The following is a 20,105-nucleotide window of genomic DNA, read 5'->3' on the forward strand; positions in this document are numbered from 1 at the left end:
CTCCTCCTCCTTCCCCTCCTTCTTCTTTTCCTTCTTTTCCTTCTTCTCCTCTTCCTTCTCCTTCCCCATTCCCATTCTTCTCCTCCTCCTCCTCCTCCTCCTTCCCCTCCTTCTCCTTCTCCTCCTCTTCCTTCTCCTTCCCCATTCCCATTCTTCTCCTTCTCCTCCTCCTCCTTCCCCTCCTTCTCCTTCTTTTCCTTCTCCTTTCCCCTTCCCCTTCCCCTCCTCCTCCTCCTCCTTCCCCTCCTTCTTCTCCTTCTTCTCCTCCTTCTCTTCCTTCTCCTTCCCCATTCCCCTTCTCCTCCTCCTCCCCCTCCTTCTCCTTCTCCTCCTCTTCCTTCTTCTTCCCCATTCCCATTCTTCTTCTTCTCCTCCTCCTCCTTCCCCTCCTTCTCCTTCTCTTCCTTCTCCTTCCCCATTCCCCTTCTTCTTCTCCTCCTCCTCCTCCTTTCCCATTCCCCTTTCCCATTCCACTCCTCCTTCCCCTCCTTCTCCTTCTCCTCCTCTTCCTTCTCCTTTCCCATTCCCCATTCCTCATTCCCCTCCTCCTCCTCCCCCTTCCCCTTCCCCCTTCCCCTCCTCCTCCTCTCCCTCCCCATGTTACAGACATACCGCTAGCTGCTCTCTCCCATGAGACCAGATCCACCCAACTGCAGTAAGACATGACAACAGGTTGAGCTAGGGACGCAGGTCCCAGTGGCTTCTTCATCGTCTTTTTGAGCCTGCTGGAGGGGACAGGTGCCCACGAGTCTTTGGCTTTCCTGCTGCCCTGATGGGAAGGCAGCTCTTCCGCCCTCCCGCTTTCCACCTGGCCGGGTTTTCTACCGCAGAAGCCCGACCCCCCCCCCCTTCCTGGAGTAAGCTTGGAGGGCCAGCCGGCCTGATTCCCTCTCCTATTTTTAGCAGCTTTTACACAAGAGCCTTTGACGTCAACCTAGTTGTCAGTCTGCTCCCTGATCCCCAAAGGATTTGGGGTGGCATCAGCAGGAAGGGTGTACGGAGCCAAGGCGGAAAACAGAATTCGTTGGTGGCTTATCCCCGAGGAGGACGCTAACCTTTCCGCAGGGCAATTAGTGAAATTAGAGTCCAGAGCAACGGCTGGCAAAGTTCAGCTTGTCTTCTGGTCTTGTTCAGATAGAGAAGAGAATATTTGTAGCTCAGCTCTGGGAGTCTTTGGTGCTCTCTGAGCTTGTTGGTTTTTGCTGTAGACCTTTCATGACTCAACTAGGGAATATCATCAGTGCACTAAGGATGTCACTTGGTTTGGCCATCAGATATCTGCAAGAAAACCTCTACAGTCAGGGAGAACCAGGACCCCACAGTTTTGCCCTCCTCCTCCTCCATTCTGCAAACCCCACTCCTTCTAGCACTGATGATGTTATCTAGTTGGGTCATGAAAGAAAATCAAGAAAGAAAATCACTAAAGTCAGGGAGCACCAAGGATCCCAGTTTCCTCCTCCTCCTCCTCCTCCTCCTCCTCCTCCTCCTCCTCCTCCTCCCTCCTCCTCCTCCATTCTGCAAACCCCACTCCTTCTAGCACTGATGATGTTATCTAGTTGGGTCATGAAAGAAAATCAAGAAAGAAAATCACTAAAGTCAGGGAGCACCAAGGATCCCAGTTTCTTCCTCCTCCTCCTCCTCCTCCTCCTCCTCCTCCTCCTCCTCCCCCTCCTCCTCCTCTCCCTCCTCCTCCATTCTGCAAACCCCATTCCTTCTAGCACTGATGATCTTACCTAGTTGGGTCATGAAACATCTGCAAGAAAATCACTAAAGTCAGGGAGCACCAAGGATCCCAGTTTCTTCTTCTTCCTCCTCCTCCTCCTCCTCCTCCTCCTCCTCCATTCTGCAAACCCCATTCCTTCTAGCACTGATGATCTTACCTAGTTGGGTCATGAAACATCTGCAAGAAAATCACTAAAGTCAGGGAGCACCAAGGATCCCAGTTTCTTCTTCTTCCTCCTCCTCCTCCTCCTCCTCCTCCTCCATTCTGCAAACCCCATTCCTTCTAGCACTGATGATCTTACCTAGTTGGGTCATGAAACATCTGCAAGAAAATCACTAAAGTCAGGGAGCACCAAGGATCCCAGTTTCTTCCTCCTCCTCCTCCTCCTCCTCCTCCTCCTCCTCCTCCTCCTCCTCCTCCTCCTCCATTCTGCAAACCCCATTCCTTCTAGCACTGATGATCTTACCTAGTTGGGTCATGAAACATCTGCAAGAAAACCCGGCACGCTCAGAGAGCACCGAGGACCCCTACAGGTCCTTGCTCGGGCGTGAATGATGGGTTTGGGGTTCCCGTGCCATCCACCATCAACTTTGCTATTCACCATCACAATTATTGCTCAACAGCGGAAGAAACGCAATCACGTCTAGGCCTGCCTTTCTGCACGGCTGCCAGACGCCTGCAGGAATCTCCATTTGTATCCCTGGCTTTGCACTTCCTAGTACAAAAAGCAGATATATATATATATATATTTTCCCCCTCGGGGTGCGGGTGGCAAGCTGCAGTTTTGGCGAGGGATGTCAACCACCTTAGGAATGCAGTTTTGATTTTCCGTCTGCGTGCATTTTTGCATCGATGTGCATCTCGCTGCCTGGCGGAGCTGTTGTCTTTTCAGCACGGAGCTTCTCTGCTTAATGAAAGGCGGAAGGTCTGGTTCGGAGAGGCAATTAGTGTTGATAAAAAAAAAAGAAGAAAGAAACTGAATTAATCATTCTCTGGTCTCAACAACTGCTGAAATTGTGAATCTTAGCTGACAGCCCCAGCACTGTGTTTACAAATCCCTAAATTCTGGGGAATATATTTGTGTGTGTCTATCTATCATCTATCCCATCCATCCATCCACCTACCTACCTACCTACCTTCGTATCCTATCCTATCCTATCCTATCCTATCCTATCCTATCCTATCCTATCCTATCCTATCCTATCCTATCCTATCCTATCCTATCCTATCCTATCCTATCCTAACCCTACCCTACCCTATCCTAACCCTACCCTACCCTACCCTATCATCCATCCATCATCTATCTATCTATCTATCATCTATCTACCTCTACATCCATCCATCTATCTATCTATCTATCTATCTATCTATCTATCTATCTATCATCTACCTACCTACCTACCTACCTACCTCTACATCTATCTATCTATCTATCTATCTATCTATCTATCTATCTATCTATCTATCTCTCTCTCTTTCTTTCTTTCTTTTCCTACATACCAACCTACCTCTCTCTCTCTCTATCAGATAATCTCTCTCTCTCTCCCTACTTACCAATCTACCTATCTCTGTCTGTCTGTCTGTCTGTCTATCTTATCTATATCTAGCTATCATCTATCTATATATCTATGTCTGTCTATCTTATCTATCCATCCATCCATCCATCCATCCCTACCTACCTACCTACCTACCTGCATGCATATTTTTCTACCTTCCAATTGTGGTTATTTCTGTATTTCAAGCATGGGAAAGAGAATTTTGCCTGCTTCAAAAGCTGGCTGTTTTTCCTTTCTTTCTTCTTTTTTGCAAACCTTCCTAACTGAGGAACGAAGCTTTTTACTGAAACCTCCCCGTACTTTGGAAAGAAAACAAACAAACAAGAAAAAAAAAATAGCAGGTTCAATTAGACCACTTCCTTTGCTAAATTGCCGGCCTGTGCATCCAAAGTGATTCCCCCCCACCACCACTCCATCATCCTTCCCAGGTTTATAAATATCTTTACTCGTTCAGAGCAGCGAGCAGCCACGGAGGTTCTCCGATTGCCGGGGCTGTCTGGGCAGGGGGTTGTGAGCCCCCCCCCGGACCTGGGTGGGTGTAGCATCCTTGGATTTGCCGTGTCTTGAAAGGTGGCTGGATGGGACTCTGCCAGCAAAGGCCCCTCCCTCCCTTGGTCTCCGAGAAGAACTGACGGTATCAAACCTCTTTTCTTGTTCCTAGCAAGCCCCTCGCACCATAACATCTCCGAGTGGAGGATGGAAAGCATCGCCCGGGACTCGGAGGAGAGCTCCGACGAGGAATTCTTCGATGCACACGGTAGGTGGGAAACCACATACACACACACACACATACATCCTTTCCAAAGGAGTTGCCTTAGTTGGGGAAGGTGGCGACCTGGGATTTTTGCATTCTGGCCCGCAATTCTGGCAAGGCAGGCAGCTGTTTCCAGAAGAGGAAAGTTTGGGAATTGCTCGGCTGAAAACTTTTGGGTAAGCTTTGGCAGTTTTAATGGTGGGCGGGTTTTAACGGGGGTGGGGGCAAGGAGATCGAAGATGTTCGGCAGGGCAAAATAAATTAAAACACACACACACACAAAAAAGAAAGGCAATGAGAGTTAGCCGGGCTCAACCCACGCCCAACTGGCAGATGATAAAAATATGATTAAAAATAGAACGTTAAGGTATTTATGCCTTAATTGCTTTCTCTTTCTCCTCTTCTACCTTCTCCTCCTCGTCCTCCGTCTCTTTCTCCTTCTCAACTTTCTCCTTCTCCTTATGTTTCTCCTTCTCTACCTCCTCCTTCTCTCCTCTCTTCTCCACTCCTCTCCCCTCTCCTCCTCTTCTCTTCCCTTCTCTTCTCTTCCCTTCCCTTCCTTCCCCTCTCCCTTTCCCTTCCCTTCTCTTCTCTTCTCTTCCCCCCTCCCTTCCCCTCCTCCCCCCTCTTCTCTTCCCTTCTCTCTTCTCCTCTCTCTTCTCCCCTCCCCTCCTCTCCTCTCCCTTTCCCTTCCCTTCCTTTCTCTTCCATCCCCTCCCCTCCTCCTCACTCTTCTCTCTTCTCCTCTATCTTCTCCACTCCCCTCCCCTTCTCTTCCCTCCTCTTCCCTCTTCTCTTCTCCTCTCTCTTCTCCCCTCCCCTCCCCTTCTCTTCCCTCCCCTCCTCCTCCCTCTTCTCTTCTCTTCCCTTCCCTTCTCTTCCCCCTCCCCTCCTCCCCCTCTTCTTTCTTCTCCTCTTTCTTCTCCCCTCCCCTCCTCTTCTCTCCTCTCCCTTTCCCTTCTCTTCCCTTCTCTTCCCTCCCCTCCTCCTCCCCCTTCTCTTCTCTCTTCTCCTCTCTCTTCTCCCCTCTCCTTCTCTTCTCTTCCCTCCCCTCCTCCTCCCTCTTCTCTCTTCTCCTCCCTCCCCTCCCCTTCCCTTCCCTCCTCTTCTCTTCCATAGAAGATATCTCTGAGAACGAAGAGGTGTTCCCGAAAGAGATTACAAAATGGAGTTCCAACGATCTCATGGATAAGATTGAAACGGCAGAAGAAACGGACGAAGCCCCAGGTAGTCTCCATTTAGGGAACAAATGGAGGATACAGACTGTCATCCTCTCGAACACAGTGCTTTATACGGCTTAAAGAGGTGGCGAGTGACCTCTTTTTCCCTAAAGTGACTTACGGCTTCCTTCTCTGAGGGATGGAGTCTTCCCGAGAAAGAAAGCCGGAGATCTTGCAACCGACAGTGTTGAGTGTGGGTCGAGCGGCAATGATCGTAACTTTTCCCCGGATTAAAATCCTGACTTTTCTCTCACTGGCAGGAGAGTAAATCCAGTTCATACGCCCATTTTTGTCCCTTCCAGATGATCCAACTCTTGAATCGGCTGCGGGATACCATGTCGGCTGCAGCATGGAAAGACTGAGCATTATTGAGGTATAACCTTTGATTCCCTGCCCTGCTCTTATCGAAAAGCAAGCAAATTTTAACCCTTCTGCAGCCTGCTTCTGTGATCCGTCCATACGACTTGAGACATGGGCTCCGAAACTTGCCTCAGTTTGTTCTCTGAGGAGGTTCATCCAAAGTGGGCCCAGAATTACGGTCATTAAGTCGTTGCCGTCGTAAGTCGAAGCGACACAGAACCGATTTTCGGAGAGTGTTTGCGGTGCTGTTAAGCGAACGGGGCAGTCATTAAGTTTCCCCAATGCAGTGGTGGGTTTCAAATTTTTTTTACTACCGGTTCTGTGGGTGTGGCTTGGTGGGCGTGGCATGGCATGGCTTGGTGGGCGTGGTGTGGGCGTGGCAGGGGGAGATACTGTAAAATCTCCATTCCCACCCCAATCCAGGGGAAGGTTACTGCAAAATCCCCATTTCCTCCCAATCAGCTGGGACTTGGGAGGCAGAGAATAGATGGGGGCGGAGCCAGTCAAAATTTTTACTACCGGTTCTCCGAACTACTCAAAATTTCCGCAACCGGTTCTCCAGAACTGGTCAGAACCTGCTGAAACCCACCTCTGCCCCAATGGGTATTTTTTTTTCCCTGGAAAACAGGATTAAATGGGGGAGCCCAGTTGCAAATCGCAGCCATGCTATCGTGGGAGGCCACGAATGGCCCAAAAAATGTGATCTGGTGACCCCAAAAATACGCGTTCACGTCAGTGGTGGAATGTAAAATTTGTTACTACCGGTTCTGTGGGCGTGGCTTGGTGGGGAGGGGCAGTAATGTGATTAGGTGGGCTTGCCCAACATTTTTTAAAAAAACTTTTTAAAAGCATTTTTTACAGCCTATTCGGACAAATAAGTTGTAAAAAAAAAATGCTTTTAAAAGGTTAAAAAAAGGCTCTGGCAATCACAGCTGTGGCGCTCGATTGTCCGAGCCTTTTTTTTTTTTTTTTTTACCTTTTAAAAGCAGGAAGTAACGACACCTGGGCGGGTGGGCGGAGCTTCGCGCCACCATCGCTACCGGTTCTCCGAACCACCTGCCACAATCGCTACCGGATCGCCCGATCCGGTCCGAACCGCGAGTATTTCACCCCTGGTTCACATGACTGCATAGGGGAAGAAGTGGGGCGGCTGTAACTCTGAAGTAGTTTGGGGGATTCCATCGTTACTTTGAACGTTTGCTAAGCGAGCGGTCGTAAGTCGAGTATTACCTGTCGTATTCTGTTCCCTTCTATCCTCTCCATGCAAAAAAACAGGGAGTTTTTTGGGAATCCAATCCAGTTTTACGCAACACGTCTGGCTAATTATAAGGAGAATAAACACGTAGCGGCAACAGTGTTCAATTAAGGTGCCAATGTGCCGAGGGGAAGCTGGAAGCGATACAACAAAACCTGAGCAGGTTCCAGGAAAGAAAAACTCAGATCTATTCTTGTCACCTTTCCAGCTGATCCTCCTTTGTGTTTACGTGTTGTCTTCTCGCCTGAAGCCTTACTTAGTGTCCAGGTGTCCATAGTGACGTCTCCGAGATTTTTTTTTGCTCAGTGGCAGCAGATGGGATCTGCCTAACCGGCAGGCCAGAAGATCTGAGGGCTTCCAGTTGATCGGACCATACTGTTGTGGCCGGCCAGTGGCCAGCAGAGCTGGCAGCAGATTCAGACAGGGAGGAGGTTGGGGAGGGACATGGGCCAGTCCTGGAGTCTGGGGAAGGCTCTGATGAGGGCTCTGCGTCGGAGGCAGAGAGGGGGCCAGGGCCGTCTGACAGTTATTAGCTGCCTTCAGAGTCGGACATCAGTGGGGCAGAAGAATAGCTGGAGCCTGTTCCCAGTGTGTGCATGCACAGAGCTGTCAGTCGAAGGGAACAGCTAAAGAACAAGGGTCGACTCGGGAGTAAGGCCACAGGTGGACGATGAATGGCCCCTCCCAGAGGGAATAAAGAGGAGCGAAAGGGGAGTGGAGTTTGCAGGAGACAATTAGTTCATGAAACGGTAGTAAAAATTCTGACTGGCCCTGTCCCCCCATCTATTCTCTGCCTCCCAAGTCCCAGCTGATTGGGAGGAAATGGGGATTTTGCAGTATCCTTCCCCTGGAGTGGGGTGGGAATTTTATTTATTTATTTTGTTTTATTAATTTAATTTGTATACCGCCCTTCTCCCAAAGGGAACTCAGGGCGGTGAACAGCCAAAATTAAAATACATACAATACAAAAGTTAAGACAATTAAAAGAGATTAAATCAATCGGCCACCCAATTTAAGACCCCAAGTCTATAAAATTTAAAAATCCCATTAAAAACCATTTAGGCTAGGCCGGCTTGCTGGAATAAATAAGTCTTCAGGGCCTTACGGAAGATACAGAGGTCCGGGATCAGTCGTATTCCAGGAGGTAGCTCATTCCACAGGGCGGGAATGGAGATTTTGCAGTATCCTTCCCCTGGAGTGGGGATGGAATGGAGATTTTGCAGTATCCTTTCCCTGCCACGCCCACCAAGCCACACCCACCAAGCCACACCCACAGAACCAGTAGTAAAAAATTTTGGGAACCTACCACTGCCCCTCCACCCCCGCAAACTTCCTGCTTCTCCAACAGGTCCTTGAGAATCCGCTTGATCTGAACCTGGTCTTCCTCCCCCTCGTCTTTCCAGGATGAAGCGGCACCTCCGCTGGCGCAACCCAGCCCAATCCACGTCCTCCTTTTGGTCCTCCACGGAGGCAACATCCTGGATACGGGAAGCGGGGAGCAGAGCTCCAAGCAGGGAGATGTCAACACCATCGCCACCCGCCTTCGATACCGTCATCCGGGTCCATTACCCGGCCACCCTTGGCCGGATAGCCATCAAACTGGTCCCTTGTCCGGCCATCTGCTCGGAAGCGTTTTCTCTGGTCTCCAAGTGAGTGGACTTCTTGGGGGTTTTGTTTCTTTTTTGGAAGATGGGATCGGATTTAGGGGAAGGAAGGGGCAGGCTCTTTTCCAAAGGAGTCTTGGTGGCAAACCCAGATCTCTGGTTTTGTTTTATTGTTCCGTGGATTTAGGCGCCAGCTGTGGACCTCACATCTGGCTTTGCTTTGGATGGCTGTGTGTATGGGACTGGGGGAGAGACTTCCTTAAACCCTGATGGGGCAAAACTTAAGTCTCCACCACCATTAAGCTATCTTCATCCAGCCATGTATCTGCTGTGTCTGCCTGTCTCTCTGTCTGCTTGTCCTTCCTTCCTTCCTTCCTTCGCTTCCTTCCTTTACTTCCTTCCTTCCTTCCTTCCTTCCTTTTCCTTCCTTCCTTCCTTCCTTTGCTTCCTTCCTTTATTTCCTTCCTTTTCCTTCCTTCCTTCCTTCCTTCCTTCCTTCCTTCCTTCCTTCCTGCAGAATTGGAAATTTGATCTTCTGCAAGGTGCAGCCCAACCCAAATAAATCTTCCTTAAAACAGATGGTTGTCCAGGCTCTTCTTAAAAATATCCAGAGATAGAGAAACATCTTTCCCTTCTCTATCCTTTGTCCTTCCTTCTTCCCTCCCTCCCTCCCTCCCTTTCCCTCCCTCCCTTCTCTCTCATTTGTCTGTCCTTCCTTCCTCCCTCCCCCTCCTTTCTTCCTTCTTCCTTTCCTTCCTCCCTCCTTCCTTCCTTCTTTCCTTCCGTCCTCCCTCCTTCCTTCTTTCCTTTCTTCCTTCCTCCCTCCCTCCCTTCTTCCTTCCTTCCTCCCTCCCTCCTTCCTTTCTTCCTTCCTTCCTGCAGAATTGGAAATTTGATCTTCTGCAAGGTGCAGCCCAACCCAAATAAATCTTCCTTAAAACAGATGGTTGTCCAGGCTCTTCTTAAAAATGTCCAGAGATAGAGAAACACCTCTCCCTTCTCTATCCTTTGTCCTTCCTTCTTCCTTCCCCCTCCTCCCTCCCTCCCTCCCTTCTCTCTCTTTTGTCCTTCCATCTTCCCTCCCTCCCTTCTCTCTCATTTGCCTGTCCTTCTTCCCTCCCCCTCCTTCCTTCCTTCCTTCCTTCCTTCCTTCCTTCCTTCCTTCCTTCCTTCCTTCCTTCCTTCCTTCCTTCCTTCCTTCCCTCCCTCCCTCCCTCCCTCCCTCCCTCCCTCTACAGATGCACCCCATCAATCCCCCCATTTCAGAGGGAGCCTTACTTCACACCGCCACGATGACTCACCCAGGCTCAGCCGCAGCCTGGAGCCATCATCGCTCAGAGCTCATTTATTTCTTAACTCATTTATCATTTACGGGGCGCGTCTTCTCCTCTCCTGCCAGCGCTTCTTCCAGTCCATGTTTAGACTGCAACCCATTTATAAAAGACACCCGTTTCCTTTCCCGGGGTGCAGCAGCTGGCAAAGATCTGGGTCCTAGCAAAAGCCCCCAATGTCTGCATTTTAGACAGAGCGTTGGGAAATTCCCCGTAGATAAGGAATACATTATTGGTGGGATAGGGTAGCTCAGAGACCGGTTCATTCGTAAGTCACATTTTCTTCCGAATCCATCGTAATTTTGAACGGTCCCTCAACGAATGGTGGTAAGTCGAGGCCTACCTATATCCAGTTGCCTTTTCCTACCCTGTTTCCCCCGAAAATAAGACATCCCCTGATAATAAGCCCAATCGGGCTTTTGAGCGCATGCGCTAAAATAAGCCTCCCCCCCCCTTTGAAAATAAGCCCTCCCCGAAAATATTTAAACACAGAGCTGGAAATCAGGTAAAACGGCAAGAGGAACCCCGTCTTGCTCCACGCGCCCCAAAATAATAAGACCTCCCCGAAAATAAGGCCAAGCGCTTATTTCGGGGTTCAAAAAAAATATAAGACAGCGTCTTATTTTCGGGAAAACACGGTAGAAAGGAAAGAGCGCCTGATTAGGTGGCTCAGTGGCTAAGACACTGAGCTTGCCGATCAGAAAGGTTCGGCAATTCTGCGGTTTGAATTCCTAGTACAGGTCTGAGTGAGCAGGAGGTTGGACTAGATGACCTCCAAAGTCCCTTCCAACTCTGTTACTGTTACTGATTGACGTTCCTCTTCCTCCTCTCCGTAGCCTCAGCCCATATAGTTACGACGAAGGGTGCCTCTGCAGTAGCCAGGATCACATCCCCCTCGCCGCGCTTCCTCTCCTGGCCACTTCCTCCCCGCAGTACCAAGAGGCGGTTGCCACGGTGATCCTGAGAGCCAATCAGGTGTTCGGCGACTTCATCAAGTCCCAAGAAGGTGCATCCTTCAATGGCCAGGTGAGCATCGGGTGGCCTCCGTCGTCAAGAGATAAGCCAGCCATCCTTTTTCCCGGCCAGCGGAAGTTTATCAAAACAGATAGTTGAACTGGGATTGATTTAAGATAAAAAAAAAAATCAATACTAAGTCCGTTGGCTTATTAAATAACTCCCAGTTATTGACTACGTGGCTCAGTGGCTAAGATGCTGAGCTTGTGGATCAGAAAGGTCGGCGGTTCGGCGGTTCGAATCCCTAGTAGAGGTCTCCTGCGTGAGCAGGGGGTTGGACTAGATGACCTCCAAGCTCCCTTCCAACTCTGTTACTTGTTACTGAAAGGAGTCGATCTGCAGATTGAATCTGTCAGGAACTGGATGGCTCTTGAAGACGTCACTGGCGTTGACTCTCAGCTGAGGGACACCAGCTTGGATCAAATTGTGGCTGTGGCTTCTTTCCTTATGCCAGGACTAAACTAGACAAGATGTAGACTTTCAACGTAGACCTTGACTTCTTCTCCAAAGTCCTTGAAACCAACATGTTCACCCCTCTAACTCCACCGGTGATCTTTAGAATCTCCACTGGTCAAGATGAAATAGGAGAAACAGAGGTGTCTACTTATTCTTGACCTTAGTTGTCCTATTTTTGGACTCTTCTCACCAGCATGAACTTCCCAATTGAATGTTCTAGAAGCCACATACTACTTTGGAGGAGAGAGAAAACATTAATGGGTAAAGGAGAAGCTCTTGGCTGCAGCGGCCTAGATCTTTATGAGCTGAAACCATACCAGATGCTTCTACCACCACCTGAGGAAATCATTAGAAACCAGGTTTCTTCTCTTTCTAAGCTTAGCCAATGGGTTCTCCATGTAGCCATGGATGAAGGTGGCCTTTGTCAACATCTGGCATTAGACAACACAGCTGGGTCCACTCTCCTTCGTCTAAATTTGTGATCTTCAAGGTGGACCCACTAGAAAGCCCTCAGACATGACTTTCTAGAAATACCCATCGCCTCTAGACTCAATATTTCCCAATCTCGGGCATTTCCAGCCGTGTGGACTTCAACTCCCAGAAGCCTCCTCCATGATCATGCTGGCGGTGGAATTCTGGGAGTTGAAGTCCACCACTGCTGGAAATGCCCAAGGTTGGGAAACCCTGCCTTTCATTCTTTGCTTTCGATTGGGAACTTGAGTTGGTGTCCCTCAGAGAAGTAACCAGGTATGGTGATTTGTTTTCCTCAGGTGTGCCTGATCGGGGACTGCGTGGGAGGGATCCTGGCCTTCGACGCCCTTTGTTACAGCAACCAGACGATGCTGGAGAGTCAAAACAGTAGCCGGCGTGGAAGTCTCATCAGCGTGCAGGTAAGCAAGTCGATCTCTCGAGTTGGTTTTGGACAGAATGGAAATCAAACCAGGTTGGTTCAGAATCCGGGATCCTCAAAACCCCAATTGAGAGACCCCAGGGCCAACATGAATAGGGCCGCTGAATTATGATGTTCAGCGCAACGCATGGTAAGTGACGATATTAAGGGATTTTCGTTCTATTTATCTTGGGTTTAGCTTTGTCCCCGACTCTGCCTGTTTCTTTATCGTGGCCCTAATCCTTTGGGAATTACACCGAGAAGGAATTACGGACACTCTCTGGAAACTGGGCAGGCTCCGAGGTAGACATGGAGCCTAAAATAACAATTCCAGAAGGCATAAGGTCTCCGTAATTCCTTCTCGGTGTAATTCTCCCATTTCACCTCTGCAAGGCCAGCGTTGAGTTACATAAACCTGCTTAGTTCATCTATTTATTGATTAAATTTATATGGCACCCATCTCATGGTCCAGCAACTGTAGGTGGCTTGCTACAAGATTAAAATAAAAAAATAAAAAACAGGGCCCCCAAATTTGGTAACTTTAAGACTTGTGGACTTCAACTCCCAGGATTCCTTGGGAAGCTTAATGCTGGCTGAGGAATTGTGGGAGTTGAAGTCCGCAAGTCTTAAGTGGCCAAGTTTGGAGACACACACACACACACACACACCGGTTTACAACGCTAAAATATTAATATGATAAATATGAAGATTGAGTGCTGCGTGGCCTAGAGGTGGAGGTCTCGCCTCACAATCAGGAGGCTGTGAGTTCGATCCTAGGTAGAGGCAGATATTTCTCTCTCGGGGCACACTGAGAATATATCTGCTGAACAAAACTCCGTACTGGCGACAGGAAAGGCAACAGGCCAGTAAACACTCAAGGGATTATAGGGCCATTAAAAGGAGATGATGATAAACATGAAGATTGCAATTAATCGAGATTAGCTCATCTACCACTGGGGGGGGGAGGACGGGGGACGTTTTGCATCCTTCCACGGGGATGCAAATGCTTGACGGGCACCAGTTATCTTTGCAGCTTCACTTTGTCCCCTCTGGGCTGGCGGTTAAAACCACAGCAGCCACAAAGAGAGTCGGATTGCTTGCTAAGTGGAAAGCCAAAGAAGCGAGGTGTCAGCCGCTCCATCCGCCGCCGCCTTTCGAGCTGGCGGTTCAGGCCGTGCGCGGATGTCCTTCTTTCTCCAACAGACCTGGACACCCTTCTGCCCTTTCTCAAGAGTCTGATGACCTGGACTGTGTCCTTCCAATTCCAGGACACGGATCTCTTGTCTCCCGGCATCCTGGTGAACAACAGCTACTGCTCGGAAGGCTGTGGGTTAGAAGCCAGCCGGCATCTCAGCCGGAGCACGGCCGACCTGCCGCGCAGCAGCGAGGAAGATCTCCAGAAGCAGCAGCTGCTGCGGAAAAGGAGCGATTCGTCCACCTTCGAGCTGGACACCCTGAAGCAGCACCAGGCGTTCCTGTCCAGGTAGCTTTTGCGGAGCCAATGAGGTTGCTCTGGTTGGGCGCCACGTTTTCCTTGGAGTACCAACAGAAGAAGAGAGGATTTGTAGCTCGGGGTTGGACTGTGGGGTCCTCGGTGCTCTCTGAGCTTGGTGGTTTTCTTGCAGACGTTTCCTGACCCAACTAGGGAACGTCATCAGGGCTAGGCAGGGGTGGAGTTTGCAAAGACAAGGAGGAAGAGAAAAAGGAGGAGGAGGAGGGACAAGGAAGAAGGAAAAGGAGGAGGTGGACGAGGATTGTGGGGTCCTTGGAGCTCCCTGAGCTTGGTAGTTTTCTTGCAGTTTTCTGGGGGTGCCAGGTCTCCCCTAATATTATCCCAGCAAGATCAACGCTGTGATGAGGCAGGCCATGTTGAGATAAGAGAGGAAGTGGCTCCGATTGCTGAGCGAGCTCTGTGGGGACTTGAACCGAGGTTTCCTTGGGGTCCTCCAGACTTGATCAATGGATCCCCCACTCCCCTCTTGAAGTGATCTGCCCAGCAACTGGGCAGATCATTTCAAGCCGATAAGGATGCCTGTTCACTCAGCTATACCACCATCCATTTTATTTCGCGTGTTTCCCATCGGTAGGAAAATTCCCTTCGGTATTATTCCGAAGATTAATCGGATTCCGCGGCTTTTGTTTTTGCTCCTTGCGCTAAATAATGTGGAGGGGCTGTTGACTTCCTCCAGCCTCAGAGGAGGAAAAGGAAAGTTGTAACTCCTTCGCTTTGAAAGTCCCTCCTTGTGATTAACGGCCTCCCCAGCTCTGTAGATCACCCGGCAAACAAGGCTGGATGGTTCATAACGATGAGAACCTCGTTTTAAGATGGTCCTAAACGTAATTATTTATGTTTATATAGTTTTTATCTTTCACGATTGCAAGCCGCCCAGAGTTACCTTGACGGGCGGCCTCTGAATTTGACAAATATTATATATATATATATATTACGGTTGTACGCGAGCCTGTCGAGATTGCCTTCCCCTCTTTCACTTCCCTCTCTTATTTCTTCTCTCTTGTTTCTCTTCTCTTAACCCCCTCCCCCTTTTAACCCCTACCCCTTCTTGCCCCCAACACCTTCCTTGAGGAAGAAATAGGTAAGCTGCACACGCCGCTTTGTGTTATCGTAGAAAAATCTAGAACGTAAGGTGGGGGCACTTTTTTTGTTGGTTTTCCTCTTCTAAATTTAGGCGCGTCTTATAGTCCGAAAAATATGGTAAATAAAACAATCAAAAAGTAATGAGAAAGGCAGAGCTTTGTCTAATAATCCCTTCTTCTAAATTTAAATTCTGCAATCAAAATAATCCCACCATAATGGAGTGTGATGTCCGGCACCATTGTGCCACAAAATCGACGGTTACTTCATTCTTCTGCTGTTTTAAGCAGCTAGTCCTCAAGTTTTTGACTGGGATGGAACCCGCCCATTATGGTCAAAAGTTTTAATGGCGTTAATAAGTCTGAACAGTTGTGAGTCGAGTGTCTGTGTGGTAGATTCTCAAGCGTGCACGTCATGGGTGGTCCCAAAGGCGTAGGAACTGAGGAAGCTTCTTGAGCGAGAAGCGAAACGTTTTCAAAGAAATAAACAAGGAAGTCCAGCTTCCTTTTGCAACTTTTGCAACAAAAAGTCAAGGACCACTTCTGGAAATGTTCTCTGTCCTAGGCATTTTTCTGGCATTCTCTATAGGAAAATTGCATGTCTCGTCAACCGGCGCATGATGTCTAAATGCATTTGTTAAATAAATAACTTTTTCCCCCGATTGTCCCTCTGGAAAACATGCTTTCTGGTGACGTTCCTCCTTTTTCCCCTTCTCTAGTTTACATTCGAGTGCCCTGAAGAACTTTCCGGGATCACGGCGATCGAGTAGTTCCACTCAATTGGACGGTGGGAATCTTGGGAAGTTTGAGTTTGAGATCACCGACTTCTTCCTCTTTGGCTGTCCGCTGGGGCTGGTCCTTGCCTTACGAAAAACTATCATACCAACTCTTGACAGTAGGTTCCCTGGGGGCGGGGGAGGTGGGGGGAAGGAGGCCTCCACCTCTTCCTTTTCACGGGTTTTATGAGCAGAGATGCAAACTTGGAATGCTAGAATTAGTTCCCGAGGCCAAACGTGAGCATCTTTTAAAGGATAAACATTCAGAGTTGCACAGGTTGCTGTAAAATCATCTCACCTTGACCTCGTGCTTGCAAAAACCCCCTTCTGTGGAGGCCTGTCAGCAGTCGTCCCCTCCGGCAGCCGAATCGGATGAGGAGGTGGATTATAATACATAATGTGATGAATTACACGGTTATAACGTAAGCCATTATATAGCCGAGCAGTCACAATAAAATCTGGGGTAACTCCTCCTTAAAATCCTAATTCGCTCTTCTCCTGTGAGCATCTGGTTAGTTCAATTTATATGCCGCCCTGAGTCTTCGGAGAAAGGTGGCATATAAATTGAACAAACAAGCAAACAAACAAATAAATAAAACAGGTGACCCAATTGGTTGCGGGTTGCGCGCTGAATTAAGGAGCACTGAGATCCAACAGGGCTTAAGAAAGAGCATCTTCTCCAAATATTCCTTCGATTTCTATTCTGAAGATGTAACCCATTAACTTTAACTATCTGGAATAACTTTACTTTTTTTAAAAAAAAATAATAATTTTATTTTATTTTATTGAAAAGACAGTGCCACATCAGGATAACAATGCAAATAAAGTACAACCAGAAAAAGATCAATGATAAACAACATACATGCTAATAACTATAACTGCACTGTGTTAACAGTAATTGCAACAATACAACCCCCTCAAAAAACCCAAAGAAAATAAAAGAAAACTTCAACTAAGTTTCTACTTACATTAGCTTATTTACAAATTTCTCCATATTATATCCATAGTTTTATAGAAGTTTGTTGTATAAACTTCTCTCTCATTTCTGCCTCTTCTCTCTTATCCATTCATAAAATTTATTCCATGTCCTGTAATATTTCAAGTCTTTTTATCTTTAATTTTTAAAGTTAATCTGTCCATTTCTGCACAATCCCAAATTTTCCTAATTATGTCATCATCCGGTAGGGTGTTCACATTTTTCCAATATTTAGCATATGTAATTCTAGCTGCTGTCAATATATGTAACACTAAGTAAGATGGTTGCTTTGTTATAACTTTGTGACAATATACCTAAGAGGCACGTACTGTATCTGGGTTGACCTCAATATGTTGCTCAGTTATCATTTCTAGCCATTTATGAATTTTCTCCCAGTAACTCCTTGCTTTCTTACATGGCCACCACATGTGGTAGTATGTTCCTGGAGTCTGGTTGCATTTCCAACAATTGGCGGAGGAGTTCTTATACATTTTGGCCAATCTTGCTGGCGGCAAGTGCCACCTGTAAAACATTTTGTACAGGTTTTCTTTATATGCCGCGGCCATCGTCAGCTTGTAGTTTCTCTCCCAAATTTTTAACCATTTTTCTTATCCGGAAGAACTTTAGAGCCAATGAAGAGGGTGGTCCATGAGAGAGCAGAGCTGTGGACTATGGTTTCAATATCCTGCCCCCTTGGCCAACTCTTTCTCTTCTCTCCATGGCTTAGTCTTCCAGTTGAGACCAGCCTGCCAGCAAGTCTACAACCTCTTCCACCCAGCTGATCCTTCGGCCTCTCGCTTGGAGCCTCTTCTAGAGAAGAAGTTCCATATTTTACCGCCCTTCAACATCCCACGTTACCAGCGGTTCCCTCTTGGGGATGGCAATTCAGCCCTTCTGGGTAAGGTCATTGTTTCCTCTTTCCCCCCCCCTCCCATTTCTATCTTTAATTTAAGTGGGCAGGTGATAGGGTGAGCGGCACCTGCTTTAAATTCCTGAAGTGTCTCTTACCAGCGAGAAGAAGTTGACACGGCCAAAATGTTCCTCTAGGAATCTGAGGCCCACGCAGTGATGGAATTCAAATGTTCTTAATACTGGTTCTGTGGGCGTGGTGTGGCTTAGTGGGCGTGGCTTGGTGGGCATGGTAGGGGAAGGATACTGCAAAATCTCCATCCCCACCCACTCCAGGGGAAGGATACTGCAAAATCTTCATTCCCACCCTACTCCAGGGGAAGGATACAGCAAAATCCCCATTCCCTCCCCACTCCAGGGGAAGGATACTGCAAAATCTCCATCCCCACCCACTCCAGGGGAAGGATACTGCAAAATCTCCATTCATTCCCCACTCCATGGGAAGGATACTGCAAAATCTCCATTCCCACCCCACTCTGGGACCAGCCAGAGGTGGTATTTGGTGGTTCTCTGAACTACTCAAAATTTCCACTACCGGTTCTCCAGAACCTGTCAGAACCTGCTGGATTTCACCCCTGGGTCCACATATCGTCTTCTAGGCTGGGGAAGCAGTGATTTGCTATTCCAGATTTCCTTACGTCCCCGGTGAAGCTGGAGATTTGGAGAAAATCAAATCCAGCCGAGATGGCCAAGCTATAAGACTCTTTGGTTGACAAGATACATGTGTCCCAGACCCTTTGTTTTCCTGAGGAACGCAAGCAATGGCATTTTCCTAGGGTTTTAATCCTCGTTGTAGAGTCACCCTTGTCTCCAGCTGTCATAGAGCCTTTCTTCATGTGAAGGACACGCTATTCTGAGTCAGCCATCAGGAATTAATTGCTGTCAAGCTTACGTCCCATGGGGGAAACGCTGTGGGATTTGCTTTTGAAATGATCTCCAGCACAGTGGTGATCAAATATTGAATCTTGGGCTAACAAGCAAATACAGCTGGCTGATGGAACAGGGATGGTAGAATGTTAGCTTTCTCCCTACGGGTGTTTAGAAGCTCCTGGAGACAGGCCTTAAAATCTTTGCTCTTAGCTAAAATCCACCGTCGTCTGCTCGAGATGTCTTTCAGGTCCAACCTGATAATTAGATCCAATCTTTGAAGGATGGGTGGGAACTCAACTGAAGTGTACCACTGACAAAGGAAACTTTCGGCAGAGCCATGAATCCTAGTTTTATGCCCCTGGTCCCACGTGTCCATGAGCTGCCCCCAACTTCTGCTTTTGAGTCCAGGACAATGTGGTTAGGAGAACATCTGTGTTTTGGATTATGGACCACCATTGAACAGATATAAAAGATGGGTTGATGTCCAAGTGGCGAACAAACAAGATGGACAAAGATGGATGGAACACGATTCCATCCAGACTTCTCCCTGTTCCTAAAACAAAAAATAACTCCTTGACATTGTTCTCTCCACTGGACTTCCAAGTCTGGATGTGGACCTCACCACCACAGCAGTTATTGGTCCACTTATCTGCTTTTCTGCTGTTGCTCTCGGCGTTGGGCCACCTGCCTTTTATATCTGCTCAGGCCTCGCTGTGGTCTACCACCGAAGCTTTGTTTCCAGCATCCAAACTCGTGTATAAGATGGTGTTGACAGTGGTTGTAGAGTGTCTTGTTCCAAGTGCTTGTGGCCACATGTCTCTTGTCTTCTTGTTTTTTTTATTTTTCTTGGTGCCCCTCTTTTGTTTTCTTCCCCGTCTGTTCTAGTGGAAACGGTCCAGAACAACCCTGCCCTCCTCGTTGAAAGCAACCTCCTGGTTGCTCTTCAGAACCAGGACAACTTCATGGAAACCAGTATCCCCGTTCCCACCTTGAACTGGCAAGACGTTTCCAATAAAAATTCTGGATTTGCTGAGTGTGTGTGATCTGAACCTTCCCCCATTTGGTCTCGTGTGGTGTTTTCGGAGTGGTGGCTAATGCTTGAAGATCCCATCCCATCCTGAAAGCTTTTCCAGTAGCAGACAGGCCCACGGAGAACGTGGAGGAAAGCAGGAGAGGGGAACGAAAGAGGAAGCGAGGGGGAACAAAAATTAAGAGTGGCCTTTGGGGTATTTACAATTTTGGGTTAAATACACAAAGAATTTGCAGACGCTCGAGTACCGTGTTTCCCCGATAATAAGACCCTGTCTTATATTTTTATGAACCCCAAAATAAGCACTTGGCCTTATTTTCGGGGAGGTCTTATTATTTTTGGGCACTTGGGGCTATTCCTGTCATCTTACCTGATTTCCAGCTCTGTGTTTAAATATTTTCGGGCAGGGCTTATTTTCGGGGGGGAGGCTTATTTTAGCGCATGCGCTCAAAAGCCCGATTGGGCTTATTATCAGGGGATAGTCTTATTTTCGGGGAAACAGGGTAGGTAGAGAAGCTTGAGCAGAAACTCTTTGTGTTGCTGGAAATAATAGATTCCCCCCCAAATCAATATCCATCTTTAATAATCTTCCTCTAAAGATGAACATTTCCCATGTTGTTTCCCATGTTGTTCCCATGAACATTTCCCATGTTCCCATTTTTCTCAAGCTGAGCCCCTCCAGCAGTGGTGGAATTCAAATTTTTTTACTACCGGTTCTGTGGGCGTGGTGTGGATTGGTGGGCGTGGCTTGGTGGGCGTGGCAGGGGAAGGATCCTGCAAAATCTCCATT

The 20,105-nt window shown here is 48.1% G+C and overlaps 1 protein-coding gene across 1 annotated transcript in view; it reads left to right on the top strand.

Annotated features, from left to right (window-relative positions):
• Positions 1 to 20,105, top strand: part of PITPNM2 (phosphatidylinositol transfer protein membrane associated 2) — a 65,524-nt gene that overhangs the window by 32,477 nt on the left and 12,942 nt on the right. The window contains 11 exon segments of the mRNA XM_070950500.1: positions 3,941 to 4,036; positions 5,153 to 5,260; positions 5,556 to 5,626; positions 8,272 to 8,406; positions 8,408 to 8,517; positions 10,640 to 10,829; positions 12,044 to 12,163; positions 13,431 to 13,645; positions 15,474 to 15,649; positions 17,234 to 17,404; positions 19,171 to 19,320. Coding sequence (XP_070806601.1) covers positions 3,941 to 4,036; positions 5,153 to 5,260; positions 5,556 to 5,626; positions 8,272 to 8,406; positions 8,408 to 8,517; positions 10,640 to 10,829; positions 12,044 to 12,163; positions 13,431 to 13,645; positions 15,474 to 15,649; positions 17,234 to 17,404; positions 19,171 to 19,320 — 1,542 coding nt within the window.

Source organism: Pituophis catenifer, unplaced genomic scaffold, assembly GCF_029215685.1.
Source record: "Pituophis catenifer annectens isolate HBS135680 unplaced genomic scaffold, rPitCat1.0.hap2 SCAF_10, whole genome shotgun sequence".
Taxonomy (NCBI): domain Eukaryota; kingdom Metazoa; phylum Chordata; class Lepidosauria; order Squamata; family Colubridae; genus Pituophis; species Pituophis catenifer.